Raw genomic sequence first — 14,669 nt, 5'->3', positions numbered from 1 at the left:
GATAAAGTCTTGTGTCTTCTTTTCTTCAGCTAGCCTTTTATACTGCAGTATTTATAATCCGCAGGATTTCCAACCAGTAAAGTCGTGTAAAACAGTATGAAACAGTAACTTCAATTGTGCAAAGTATTTGTGAAATCCTTCCCTGGGAATGTACCTCCAGTGGCAATTACTTGGTAATGAAATCAGCTTGAGGCCTATGTACGTGTAACACTATTGAACTGAACTGTTCCATGGGACTATCGGTCCCAGCAACACTATGCAATCGGTCTAAGTGTGTGTGAAATGCGGTACAAAACTTCTGGGCAACAGCCCTCTCACCACACCAGGTCCAGACAGATGGATGCCTCCCCTCCTTTGGTTCCCAGTCCTGCCACAGTCAGCTCCGTCACGCTGCACGGCTCCACACAATGACTGGGACCTCCATCTGTCTCCGTGAGATGTCTCTGGATCCTCCCCGATCCGACCACACCGCTGCTCCAGCAGGCTGTAGTGTGGACTCTCTCCGGTGGCTTCTAATGTTGCTCTGCACCAAGCAGACCACAGCTCTCTGGAACACCTCCTCACAGATTCTTGTAGGCAGGCCATGCGTCCAGAAGAGAGAGAAGATGGCCGTGCTGGCCCTTTTATTACCTGCCCAGCATGCAGTTCAGTCACTCAGTGTTCATGGGTAAGATGAGTGGGCATTATGGGTAGGTGAGTCCTTTTCTCAACAAAAAATGATTAAGTCACTTCCTGTTGGGCTTTCCCAATGCTCTTGAAATGAGAAATAAACAATGTCCATTTTATGTTTATACCACTAGAGGGAGCGGAATACCAATTTATAGCATTGTCCATAGTTTAACATTGTATGGCAAAAATGCCAGCGCTACACAATTTTAACTACCTGTCAAACTTTTGTGATTCATTTTAATGTGGGGCTCCCCAGGAGGAGAGAGTCTGCTTCCAGGGCTTCAACCAAGCTACCATGCAGGTCTCCCTGCAACATCATTCATTCACTTTTATTCCCCTCCCCCAATATACCACATCCCCTCAGATGCTGCAACTGGGCGGCTACAAAACAACTGCAGGGGTGTGGAACTGCCATCCCTCCCTCTTTTATTGGTAACTGCAGTATCTGTAGGCCTATACGAGGCTGACCCCTCTTCCAGATGAATTCCCTAAACAATGTTTCAATTTTCTTTGACTGCCAGCACTCTTTCTGTTTCAACCATTCCATTCTGATCCAAACTGGGGAATTACATAGCTGATACAGCAGTTGCGGCATCCAAATCATTTAAATCAAATTGATTCGTCCAGCCACTGACAGGGGGAGGTGGCTCCAGATATCACACTTATGTGTAAATCTAAGCAGGAGAGGAACAAGATTATCATCAATGTACTAGTTTGGGTCCCTTGTTAGCCATATTCCTAGGTACTTAATCCTATCTACCAACCTCAATTGCACAACCAAAGGTGGCAGAGACTTTATTGGATCTATAGGCATCAGGGAGGATTTCTCCCAGTTTATTACCAGGCCTGAAAACTGCCCAAAGTCCTCCACAATCTTCATGGCTGCCACTAAGGATGAGCCTGTATCACCAAGGAAAAATCTAAAAATGATAGCTTGTGAACTCATATTTACAGACGGAATCTGCAAGTTCAAATCCACCCTCCTGATATTGATACTTGTAGATCTATTGGGGATAAACCCAGATTAATCTGGGTGTATAAGGTTTTGTATATATTTATTCACCCTGACTGCCAGCACTCTTGCCAGTATTTTGGCATCAGAACATAGAAATGATATTGGTCTATAGGATGAGGTGTCCATTTGATCTTTCCCCTCCTATGGTAGGACTACTATTGTGGCCTCTGACATTGAGGAGGGCATTCCCTACCTGCCACCTCCCCCAACATCCTCAATAGTTCTGGGAGCAACACCTCCCCATACCACCTATAAATCTCTGTAGGAAGACCATCTGGTCCAGGAGACTTCTGATTGGCCATCCCAGCCACTGCGCATTGCAATTCCTCTAAAGTTATGGGGGCCTCTAGTTCCTCTTTTTTCCTGCTCTGAAAGGACTGGTACCTCAATCCCCCCAAAAAAGCGGGCCATTTCTCCAACCTCTTCTCCCAACCTAGATTTATATAAATTTGCGTAATACTGTCTGAATGAGTCCATAATATCAGGGGTCCGAGAGGAAATTTCTCCACCTGGCATCCTAATCGCCGCAATTGCTGATGAGGAGTTGTTGGTTTTCACCAACCGGGCAAGCATGCGACCTGCACTCTCCCCCTCAGCAAAAGCACTTTGACTGTGAAAAAGGCGTGTGTTCTCTGCCTTTCTAGTAACAACGTTTTTATATTTCTGTTGACTTTTAAGCCACCTCCCTTGTTTTTTTTGGGGGGTTGGATCTTCCACATATTGTTTTTCTGTCTCCACAACTTCACTTCCAATACTCTCCTCCCATTCCCTGGACCTCTTCTTGAAGGGGTTGTAAAGGTAAATGTTTTTTCACCTTAATGCATTCTATGCATTAAGGTGAAAAAACATCTGACAGTGCCGGCGCCCCCAGCACCCCCCCCCCCCCCGTTTTACTTACCTCACCCCTCGAATGTCCCGCGCTCGTCCCCCGACGTCCTTTCCACCGTTCAGCCTGGCCGCTGATTGGCTGGAGTGGATGGATGGAAAGCAGCGCAGCCATTGGCTCGCGCTGCTGTCAATCACATCCACTGACGCGGATCGCCGGGGGCGGGGCCGCGTGATACAGCGAGCGGCTATAGCCGCCGGCTGTATCACGGGAGCGGGAGCGCGCCCGCAGATGCTTCTCACCATGCGAGGGAGCTCGCATGAACGTGAGAAGCATCTGCGGGAGGAAGCCGAGACAGCCTCCGAGGAACCCCAGAAGAGCATTTTATTTTATAGCAGTTATTGTAAATAAATAAAAAATTCACTTTACAATCCCTTTAATCCTCGCGACCTGCTGTATTATTAGCCCTCTGAGGAACACCTTCAGGGTATCCCTCACTATCCCAGCTCTGTCAATGTTACAAATTCTTTTAATTTTAATGTTACCTCAGTTGGTTGCTCCATAGCTCGCGCTGACGAGTAGGATCAGGAACAGCTGGTAACTGTGGAGAGAGATGAGAGTTGGCAATTAGCCAACAGCTGAGCAGCCAGCCCAGAGAAGGAAGGGCTAAGCCAGTCCAGACACTTCCAAAAGCAGGCGTAGCACGGAAGTGTCCTCTGATATTATACATTAATGTTGTGGCGCTTTAAAGTAATTATATACTGTCCTAAAGCGCGAACATTATACAAAATTTGCTAAACATCCCACATCAGAAAAAAAGTTTCTTGAAGCAAAACAGTCTGAACATCGGGGAGAGAGAAAAAAAAAAGAGAAAAAACAGATACTTCCAGCAGAGCACAGCAATCAATGCTATTGAACGATTCAGCCAGACATCAAAGACATAAAGCTTCCCTGCAGTACAGGCTCCTGACCTTTTCTCCTGGAACAGGTAGCCTGCTTTTAATTATGATAATGCCACTCCCCGGAAGCTTGAACCCCGATTACTCACACTTGTATGTCACCTGAATCCCCAGTATGACATCACTGGTGACCTCCAAGCGTGCGCTCACCGCCTGCCTTCACCAGCTCGTGTGTTGCTCCTCAGTTTCAGTTTCACAGAGCCATTCGGAGGTATCCCCCAGCTCCTCTCCCATCCCACCACACCGCTAGGAGAAGCCTGTCAGCCAAACAGGGGCAGGACGGCCGGCAATCACCGCTCCACGAGCCACACAGCCCCGACCGCAGCCGCTCCAGTGATATCCGCTCCGCTCCGCTGCACCGGGGGGGAGACAGAGGAGAGACACCCACATCCTCCTCTCACATCTCACTCTCCCGCATCTCACATCCGGTCACCAGCAGCTCTAGGCTTTAGTTTTTATGGTGTTAAAATAACCCATTCCGGCCAATCAAACCTCTCAGGATCACCTCATTGAATCCTGATTGGATGTGAGTTCAATTTCAATTGGCCATAGTGCTTAAACATTAGACTCTCTGGTGCCTCTGTGTCTGCCTTAAAACAGTTAGCCCTCTTTGATCTCAATATAATCAATTCTTAAATTAGCATATCCAAGACCAAGTGGAGACACAATGTCTGATAGGGTCATCTCTTCTAACAATAGGGTGACGTAGTTATCAACTGACCACTGAAGACATCAAACAACTTTTGAGAGGCAGTGAAAAGAAATAAGCTGAGCCATATAATATTATAATATTAAGTACACACGTTCCTATAATATATATATATATATATATATATATATATACATACCTTTATATGTATACATACATACACACATAACACAGAGCATGGTAATTTAATTAGAAAGTCCTCACAATGGTTCCCTTGAAGCTCCTTGATATAAATATGAAATGCAAAAAATCTCCACCACACCCTCTCCCACTCCCTCCTCCTTCCCATCTCCGATTCCTTTCTCCTTCCCTCTCCCATTCCCTCCTCCTTCCCCTCTCCCATTCCCTTCTCCTTCCCCTCTCCAATTCCCTTCTCCTTCCCCTCTCCCATTCCCTTCTCCTTCCCTCTCCCATTCCCTAATCCTTCCCCTCTCCCATTCCCTTCTCCTTCCCTCTCCCATTCCCTAATCCTTCCCCTCTCCCACTCCCTCCTCCTTCCCCTCTCCCCTTCCCTTCTCCTTCCCTCTCCCATTCCCTAATCCTTCCCCTCTCCCATTCCCTTCTCCTTCCCCTCTCCTATTCCCTAATCCTTCCCCTCTCCCACTCCCTCCTCCTTCCCCTCTCCTATTCCCGCCCCTCTCCCATTCCCAAATTCTTCCCTAATTCCCTAATCATAGCACTGAGTGTATATAATAGTCATAGTACTGAGTGTATATAATAATCATAGTACTGAGTGTATATAATAGTCATAGTACTGAGTGTATATAATAGTCATAGTACTGAGTGTATATAATAGTCATAGTACTGAGTGTATATAATAGTCATAGTACTGAGTGTATATAATAGTCATAGTGCTGAGTGTATATAATAGTCATAGTACTGAGTGTAAATAATAGTCATAGTACTGAGTGTATATAATAGTCATAGTACTGAGTGTATATAATAGTCATAGTGCTGAGTGTATATAATAATCATAGTGCTGAGTGTATATAATAATCATAGTGCTGAGTGTATATAATAGTCATAGTGCTGAGTGTATATAATAATCATAGTACTGAGTGTATATAATAGTCATAGTGCTGAGTGTATATAATAATCATAGTGCTGAGTGTATATAATAGTCATAGTGCTGAGTGTATATAATAGTCATAGTGCTGAGTGTATATAATAGTCATAGTGCTGAGTGTATATAATAATCATAGTGCTGAGTGTATATAATAGTCATAGTGCTGAGTGTATATAATAATCATAGTACTGAGTGTATATAATAGTCATAGTGCTGAGTGTATATAATAGTCATAGTGCTGAGTGTATATAATAGTCATAGTACTGAGTGTATATAATAGTCATAGTGCTGAGTGTATATAATAGTCATAGTACTGAGTGTATATAATAGTCATAGTACTGAGTGTATATAATAGTCATAGTGCTGAGTGTATATAATAGTCATAGTACTGAGTGTAAATAATAGTCATAGTACTGAGTGTATATAATAGTCATAGTACTGAGTGTATATAATAGTCATAGTGCTGAGTGTATATAATAATCATAGTGCTGAGTGTATATAATAATCATAGTGCTGAGTGTATATAATAGTCATAGTGCTGAGTGTATATAATAATCATAGTACTGAGTGTATATAATAGTCATAGTGCTGAGTGTATATAATAATCATAGTGCTGAGTGTATATAATAGTCATAGTGCTGAGTGTATATAATAATCATAGTGCTGAGTGTATATAATAGTCATAGTGCTGAGTGTATATAATAATCATAGTGCTGAGTGTATATAATAGTCATAGTGCTGAGTGTATATAATAGTCATAGTGCTGAGTGTATATAATAGTCATAGTACTGAGTGTATATAATAGTCATAGTGCTGAGTGTATATAATAGTCATAGTACTGAGTGTATATAATAGTCATAGTACTGAGTGTATATAATAGTCATAGTGCTGAGTGTATATAATAGTCATAGTGCTGAGTGTATATAATAATCATAGTGCTGAGTGTATATAATAGTCATAGTGCTGAGTGTATATAATAATCATAGTACTGAGTGTATATAATAATCATAGTACTGAGTGTATATAATAGTCATAGTACTGAGTGTATATAATAGTCATAGTGCTGAGTGTATATAATAGTCATAGTACTGAGTGTATATAATAGTCATAGTACTGAGTGTATATAATAGTCATAGTGCTGAGTGTATATAATAGTCATAGTGCTGAGTGTATATAATAGTCATAGTACTGAGTGTATATAATAGTCATAGTACTGAGTGTATATAATAGTCATAGTGCTGAGTGTATATAATAGTCAATAAGAGACATAAAGCTACCAGTCCTGAAGTGGTTAGCTATTTCAGTAAAATGAGTCAGAGATGGTATTACACGGGTTGTTCTGTACTTTAGATGTCGGCATTGCAATGAAATCCATCACATTTATGCAAAGTCAGTCATGAGACGGATCTCTGAAGGCTTTTTCCATAATTCCAACTCTAAATATATCATTCTGTCTGCTATCACTGGACGTGTCCTGTCATCTCTGTCCGGAGATCACACCAAACCTCAGCATGATGTCTCCGCTCTTCTTATCCATGTTAGTCTCTTCAGTCTTGGGACTCGGCTTGGCAATCCCTTCTTACACTTGTATTGTGATGGGTAACCTGGACATCATCAGAAAGAAAGGGAAGTTGAGTCCCACCGATGTGATCTTCCTGGCTAAGGGGATTGTGAATCTTCTCCTCCAGTGTGTGATGAGTATACAGGGAATGATCTTTGTCTTTTCTCTGGAAATCTTTAATATTAAACAAGTATTTGTATTTCTGAACACTTCAGGTTACTTCTTAGCCTATTACAATTTCTGGTTGACCTTCTGGCTCTCGGCTCATTACTGTACCACCATCACCAATCTCAGCTATGGGTTCTTCATCTGGATAAAGAGAATTGTGTCCAATTTCCTGAGTCACCTTCTATTCCTGACAGCACTTGGGATGTTCATTGTGAGTGTCCCGGGCTTCTGGGCTGTCAATGCAGAAAGTCTTATCCAGTCTTCCGTGAACAGTACAAAAGCCTCTGTTATCAGTTTAGATAAAGTGTTTTCCTATCATGTGCCTGCAACCACCGTAGGCGTCATCCTTCCATTCTGCCTTAGTCTTCTGTGCCTGGTCCTCACTTCCTCCTTTCTGCTCAGACACGTCTGGAGGGTGAAGAATAACGACTCTGGATCAACACGTCCAAATCTTCAGGCTCATGTCACTGCACTGAGGACAATCTTCTTCCTACTTCTGATGTTCACATTCTTCTGCGTGTCTCAAGTGATTTATTTTCTTCCACGTTCCTCACTGTCAATAGTTTTTTGGAATTTACAATTATTATCTCCATCGGTGGAGGCCGCCGTCATCTTCCAGGCCAGCAACAAGCTGAGAAGGACCATTGTGAGAAGATTCTGGACCAGAAGCTGGAAGAACACAGAGACTTAACATGTGGAGAACGCTTAGCTTGAGACTCTAAATATATACTATAAACATTTGGTGTGATAGAGATCAATGTAAAATGTTTCCTAAGTCATAGCATTTTGTTTTGTATGGAGTGTGGAAGGGTTATATCTCCTCTCATATTTTAATAGCTGTCTGTGTTCCTTACTTGGGTCTTTCACCTTCTCGGTTTGTCCCGGTTAGAGATGGGCTGCACACTCCCCTGTTCGGTTCACAGCAGAACTCCCGAACAGGGGAAAAGTTTGACCCCCAACCGCAAACTGCATTGAAATCTATGGGAGCAAAACATGAGAAATCAAAAGTCCCCATTTTGAAGGTATATATGCAAATAACTGTCCATAAAAAGGGGTGTGGGGGGTCTGGGTACTGCCCTGGGGGACAAGTATCAATGCAATAAAATAAAAAAGGAGCAGTGATTTAATGATGCTTAAAGTGAAACAATAAAAATTAAAAACTCCTTTAAATATCATGCCTGGGGGGGTCTCCTTAGTGTGCCTGCAAAGTGGTGCATTTGTACCATGTATAGAACCTGCTACAGACAAAACTGGCATGTATAAAGAAAGTTGAAGGAATAGTACCCCATCATTGGTGTCAGTGGGAGGAATAGTGCCCCATCATTGGTGTCAGTGGGAAGAACAGTGCCCCATCATTGGTATCAATGGGAGGAATAGTGACCCATCATTAGTATCAGTGGGGGGAATAGTGCCCCATCATTGGTATCAGTGGGAGGAACAGTGCCCCATCATTGGTATCAGTGGGAGGAATAGTGGCCCATCATTGATATCAGTGGGAGGAATGGTGCCCCATCATTGGTATCAGTGGGAGGAATAGTGGCCCATCATTGGTATCAGTGGGAGGAATAGTGTCCCATCATTGGTGTCAGTGGGAGGAATAGTGCCCCATCATTGGTGTCAGTGGGAGGAATAGTGCCCCACCCATCATTGGAGCACAGGTGTGTCAGGTGGAAGGTGTATCTGGAGCTCCTCGGTGTGAGAGGGGAGTGGTGGTGAAATCTCTCCCAGCTCTCCTGGCCCCTTTCTGGGGAAACCATGGAGGCCAGCAGGGCCTCTCCTGCTGGAAGTTCGCAGCCATCTTCTGGGCCATCGGGTGACATGCCTTCCTGTGGACAAGCCGATCTCTCTGCCCCTGGAGAGGACGAAGGCTCGCAAGCCATTCGGAAGCAAGTGGTGGCTGGGATAAAGGTCCTGAATAGGGAGAGGGATAAGCTGTACAAGCTACGAGCAGAGCTGCAGTGTCTGAGAAGGCAACGTGAGGGCTTACACAGCTCAGGAGATCCAATTAGCTAAAGTCCGTGTGGACCACCAGGAGACCATTGTGGCCATGATGGAAGGTAGAGATGGGCCCTTCAAGGAGAAATTTTGAAACAGTAGGAGGGTTGGAAGGATGATATAGATGGAGGTGGAGGAGGAGACCCCCATTTCCGCCCCCCTGCCCCCCCAGGGAGAGGTAAGCAGCCCCATGCCTTCCCAGGACTCTGGAGGCATGCTGAGGACCATACAGGTAATGGAGTCTCCTATGCGGGGGGAATCAGTTGGTATTTAATGAGGAGGACATTACAGATGATGTACCTGATAAAGTAAAGCCAGTGAAGCCCCATGTTGTGGACAAGACTGTGTTTGTGCCTTTCACAGATGCTGACAATGCGCCTGATGACAGTCAGACTGCTAATCCTGTGTGCAGCCATGTTGTGCCTGCTGATGCTGCAATGCAGCAAGACTTACATGTAAAAAGTGTAATTTCTGTGGATGAACTACAGGTGTCAGCAGAGCCCATTAACCCTTCTTTAGCAGAGTCCAAAGCTGTTTGCCCTACTGCTGCTGAGGACTCCACAGCGCAGCATTAGGAGACAGCTGGTACTGCAGCAGCAACTATGACCATTCCTGATGGGAGAGTGAACGTTTCTGTGACTGATAACAATCACCCCAGCACCAGTGTGATGGACAATCGTCCGACTGCGGATTATGCTAATCCAGTTCAGACAGTTGATAATGCTAATAATGTACAGACCAATGTGACTTCAGTGTGGAGCCTTGGCCCTGATAAACCTACATTTGCTCAGGTGGTACGCTCTGCTCCTGGTAGCTCCGCTCCCAAGTGGGATTTTTCCCCACAGCCACCCCGGGATCTGGTCTTGGGTCTCTGGCTTCTGCTGGGAGTCCCAGACATAATGTAGTGTTTCTGAAATGGGAAGGTGGTGCAGTCCCTCCAGCGCGGCGTGCTGTGGTGGATCTCATTTTAGAAATGGGTTTTGGGGCAAATGACTTGTATGCCTTTATACATGTGTCTGGGACGAGGGATTATACGGTTAGCTTCACCAGGCCAGAGGGTCTTGACCTGTTCTGGGAGCGATATGAGGCTCGGTGCAGGTCAAGACCTGAATGGGAAGGTCTAGCCCCAGTTGCGATCTCTCAGAGGTCAACTGTTAAAAAAATCACCATCATTCTGACCAATGAGAGCGTCCCCGCTGGGCATTTAGAGGTTTGGTTGCGGAACTATGGGGAGGTTTTGATTAAGCCCAGCAAAATCCTCGATGAGCGTAACATCTGGACTGGGGGTTGGTCAGTAACAGTCAGGTTGGCCAGGGATGGGAATGTTGTCCGTCACCTGCCCTCCTCGGCTTTTATAGGGAGGGATAGGATCACTATTTTCTACCCTGGTCAGCTGAAGCTGTGTCACCGCTGTGGATAAAAGGGGCATTTGAGCTCCTCCTGTTCAGCATTGATATGTTCAGTGTGTCGGGGTCAGGGTCACATGGTCAAGGACTGCACCGATATGATCAGGTGCAACCTGTGCCAGCGCCTTGGCCATCCCTACAGCAAATGTCCTGAAGCCTGGCACAATATGGAGAAGGAGGTGATGGATGACTTGTCAGGGCTGGACAGGATGGAGGGTGAGGCTCCTGGTGTTCCATCCTCCTCTGCGGTGATCTTCCTCTGTGGTGACTGACTCCCCTGGTCCTGCTCAGGATCCCTCTCCAGTTCCTGTGGCCACCCCTCCTGTGTCTGTAAGTATTCCTTCTGTATCTGTCTCTGTGTCCACCCAGCCTACTGTATCCTCTCCTCTTGTGTCAGAACCTTCCAAGTCTGTGCCCCCGTGTCAGTTACCCCCCCCCCCCCCCCCCCCTCTAAGTCTGTCTCAAAGGGAACACCACCCCCACCAGGAGTGGTAGCAGGTACTAAAAAGGTTGCTTCTTCCTCTGTAAAGGAGTCTTCTGTGAAGACTCCAAAGAAAAAAAAACAGAGATGATGGCATCTCTGAAGCTGACCTGCAGTACCTGGAGGAGAGAAGGAAGGTTGGGAAGCGGAAGCAGGTGGTGAGGACGGAACAGGCTCCAGTGCCTGTCTCCAACCATCGTAGGTCCTCTGAATGGTATGTTTCTTCATCTGGAGCTTCTTCGGAATGAAGTTCCGATTCTGAAATGGAGTTTGAGGCGGCCTCAAGAAAGAGAGAGGCTTCTGGTGATGAGCAGCAGAGGGGAGCTAAGAAGCAATCCACCCAATAACCCAAATGGCGGTTCCCCCTCCGTTAAAAGCGGTGACAATAAATGTCGCCAGCATTAAGTCAGTAAGAGCTCGTTCCATGGCCTTCTTTTTGTTCAGCCAATTAAACTCTGAAATTTTATTTTTGCAAGAGACTAGGCTCACCTCCTTGGCAGATATTCATATGGCCAAGAGAGAGTGGAGGTATGGTCCATCTTACTGGTCTCTTGCGGCCGAGCCTTACGGCGGTGTGGCGGTGTTGTTTAAAACCGGTATGGTAAATGTCCGGCGGGTTATTGAGGTGGAGATTGGGAGATGTATGGTCTTAGACGTCCTTGTGGGGGGGCAGGACCTGCGCCTAATTAATGTTTATGGGCCTCACACAAAGTGGGACAGGAAATGCCTTTTTACAAGGATCAAGCCATTTCTTTTTACATCCCGGCAAGTGGTCTTTGGAGGTGACTTTAATACAGTAACTAGGCCCAAGGACAGGAAGGACTTCAAGGACAGGCTGGGATATGATAGCGTTTTTTTAAATAGTATGGTTAGGGATGCTGGTCTTGTGGATGTGCACATTAAGCACCTCCCGGATGACACCGAATTCACCTTTCATCGAGGTAGTAGTCAGAGTAGGATGGATAGTTTTTTTTTTGAAGGAGACCTCTGCTTTCTTGCCCCCAGTGGTGCAGGCAGTAGAGTTCTCTGATCACTGTATGCTATCTGTGGTCCTGAATGCTTCAGACGCCCCTCAGAGGGGCAAGGGCATCTGGAGATTGAATTCGACTCTACTCAAGGAAGAACATGTTAGACAATCCTTTGAGGAATTCTTTCAGGCTCAGGTGACCATCCTGGACTTTTGTAGCAGCAAGGCTGAGTGGTGGGAGCTGACCAAAAAGAGGATCGCTGGATTCTACAGGGGCCTAGCCAATAGAAAGCAGTTTAATAAATACATGACCTACCAACCTTTACCGAGGAAGCTGGATATTCTTGTCTCGAGAGGAGGAGATCCTGGGGCAATCTCCGTAGTGAAACTCCTCCTCAGGAAGTGTCAATATGACCGGCATGCCTCTTTGGTTCTGGAGAGGGACTATGGGAAATACCACTCGCCTGACCCTTACCAGAACTGCAAACACGGTGTAGCTGTTAAAACGGTTGTTGGCCTTAAGGACAGTACAGGTTCCTTGGCAAAGTCCAGGTCAAGAATCCTGGAGGTCGTGAGGTCCTTTTATGTTGACCTTCTTGGGAGGAAAGAGCTTGACTGTGACAAGGTGGACAGCTTTTTGGACTCTACTCCAGGTCTAAATGGTGGAGATGTTCCATTGATGAATTTGACAGAGGAGATCACAGTTGAAGAGGTGATGAGGGCGATTGATCAGCTTGCCATCAAAAAGTCACCTGGACCGGATGGCTTGACGGCTGAGTTTTACAATGCTTTTAAGTCTATTCTGGCCCCACATTTGGTAGAGGTTTTTAACAGTTGCCTTGCTGAGGGGGTGCTTTCCCCTTCCATGAGGCACTCGGCTGTGATTCTTCTTTCAAAGGGTAAAGATCCTTCGATGATTGAGAATTGGCGGCCCATCAGCCTTCTTAATGTCGATAGAAAGATACTGGCAAAGATTATTTTCTGGCGCCTATCGTCAGTAGCAGAGTCTTTGCTTTCTCGCCATCAGCACTGTTCGGTCTAGGGTAGAAGCACCTTCACAGCGGTTTTAGCTGTCCGGGAGGCCTTGGAGCGGTGCAGGGCTGCAGGCTGGGGAAAGTATTTGCTGACGTTGGATCAGGCAAAGGCTTTTGATCGTGTTAACCATGAGTACCTGTGGTTGCTCCTTAGTAAGTCTGCCGGGTGGTTTTGTGGATTGGTTAAAAGTCTTGTATAAGGGGGCAGAAAGCTTTCCTCTTGTTAATGGTAGGGTTGGGCGGTCCTTTGAGGTTGGCTCCGGGGTGCGCCAGGGTTGTCCTCTGAGTCCCCTGCTCTATGTGTTTGCAATCGACCCCTTCATCAGGAGGCTAGAGAGCGGCGTGTTGTGTGGGGTACCAGTGGGGCTCCCGGGCTATGTGGGGTATCTCCGCGAACATCAGAGGGAGAGCAACAATTCCGGCTCCAGGCCTTCTGTGTAACTCTAAACTGGAGAGGTTTTTAGGTGCCGTAGTTTGGCGCAGTTCTATGAGCGTGGGACATGCCCGGTCTGTTTTACTCGACATAACATCATCTTTTATGTTTAAGCAAATACTGTGTGAGATAAAAAAAAAAAATGGAACACCCACTATTTTATTCTTTAGGGCCTATAAAATATAATGTTTGGGGGTTCTAAGTCATTTTCTATCAAAAAATAAATAAAAATGCAGACTTTTTACATATATGTGAGAAGTCTCAGGACTGGCCCGGAGCTGAAGTGGTTAATGTGCACCCCATTAGAGATGTGTCTGAATATTATATATATAATATTATATATATAATATTTTACTTTTATTGCTCCTACTTTAATATAATGCGTGTTTGTTAAGCCATCAAGTTGTGTTTTTATCAGTTCTTTGGTCACTTCTACATGTATTTATTATATCCCATGTTATCTCCTTCTGTTGTCATTTGTATAATCTCTACATTTATATTTGTAAGATTTTGTGGCCTTGATGAAGGGGGATGTGGTTTGGCCCTTCGAAATGCGTTGGCCGTTCATGTGATCTTACTAATAACCAATAAAGCAATTTGGACTCTCTAATCAATCGGTCTGGTTGCTCCTCCTGTTTGTCGATCAATTTGAGGTGTTTTAATTGCTTTCTGCCTCCCCACTGGAAAATGTCATCCTCTCTACTTGTCTTGGTGTCACTGAGACAGGAAATAATAGGAAATCCAAAATGGTGGCCATCCTGACCTGTACGATTAAGCCTCAATCGGAGGAGTTCTCTACAGGTGGAGAACAGGAGCTGAAGCCATCTTTTACTCATCTCATTCACATTTATGCAACAGGGAGACGGCTTCTGTCTGCAGATGGCCACCATTTTGTTGAAGTCTACTAGAGCCTGGCAAGCCAATCCAGTCTGCCTTGCATCGATCGGTCTCTTTCACAAGCTGATCTGGCTGACACAGGTTTGGGGAGGCATTTGAGCAGTAATATTTTCACTGTCTTTGGCTACATAAGGAAATCCAAAATGTTACAGCTGGCACCACAATTGCAATAGAGGGGAACATTTCCAATGGGTCACCTGCTCTGGTGGCAACTTTCTCTTCTGGGAGGGTTAATCTCACTATGTGCTGTGTCTCTAGAATAGAAATCATAGGTAAACCTTATCAATGAACAGTGGCAGCTGGTGCTCCAGCTGGGAGGGGGGCAACAAACAAACCACCAACCCCCACCCCTCCATGCCCCCCCGGGTGGTACTTACGAGGTCGGGCTCAGATGAGGACGGCCATCTCCCGTATCTCCCCGTACATCATCTCTGGCTTGTGTGTGTTCGCAGTGATGCAAAGAGAGATCACTCCAATGACAAT

The 14,669-nt window shown here is 45.5% G+C and overlaps 1 protein-coding gene across 1 annotated transcript; it reads left to right on the top strand.

Annotated features, from left to right (window-relative positions):
• The first annotated feature begins 6,755 nt into the window (after positions 1-6,755).
• LOC143925214 (taste receptor type 2 member 40-like) lies at positions 6,756-7,664 on the top strand. Its single transcript, XM_077449810.1, has one exon. The coding sequence runs from the start codon at positions 6,756-6,758 to the stop codon at positions 7,662-7,664; it is 909 nt and encodes a 302-aa protein (XP_077305936.1).
• The last annotated feature ends 7,005 nt before the right edge of the window (positions 7,665-14,669 follow it).

This window comes from Lithobates pipiens, unplaced genomic scaffold (genome assembly GCF_037356315.1).
Source record: "Lithobates pipiens isolate NorthernLeopardFrog02 unplaced genomic scaffold, aLitPip1_a1.2 Scaffold_22, whole genome shotgun sequence".
NCBI classification, from domain to species: Eukaryota; Metazoa; Chordata; class Amphibia; order Anura; family Ranidae; genus Lithobates; species Lithobates pipiens.
The sequence above is the reverse complement of the archived record's forward strand: the minus strand, read 5'-3'. Positions and strand labels throughout refer to the sequence as shown.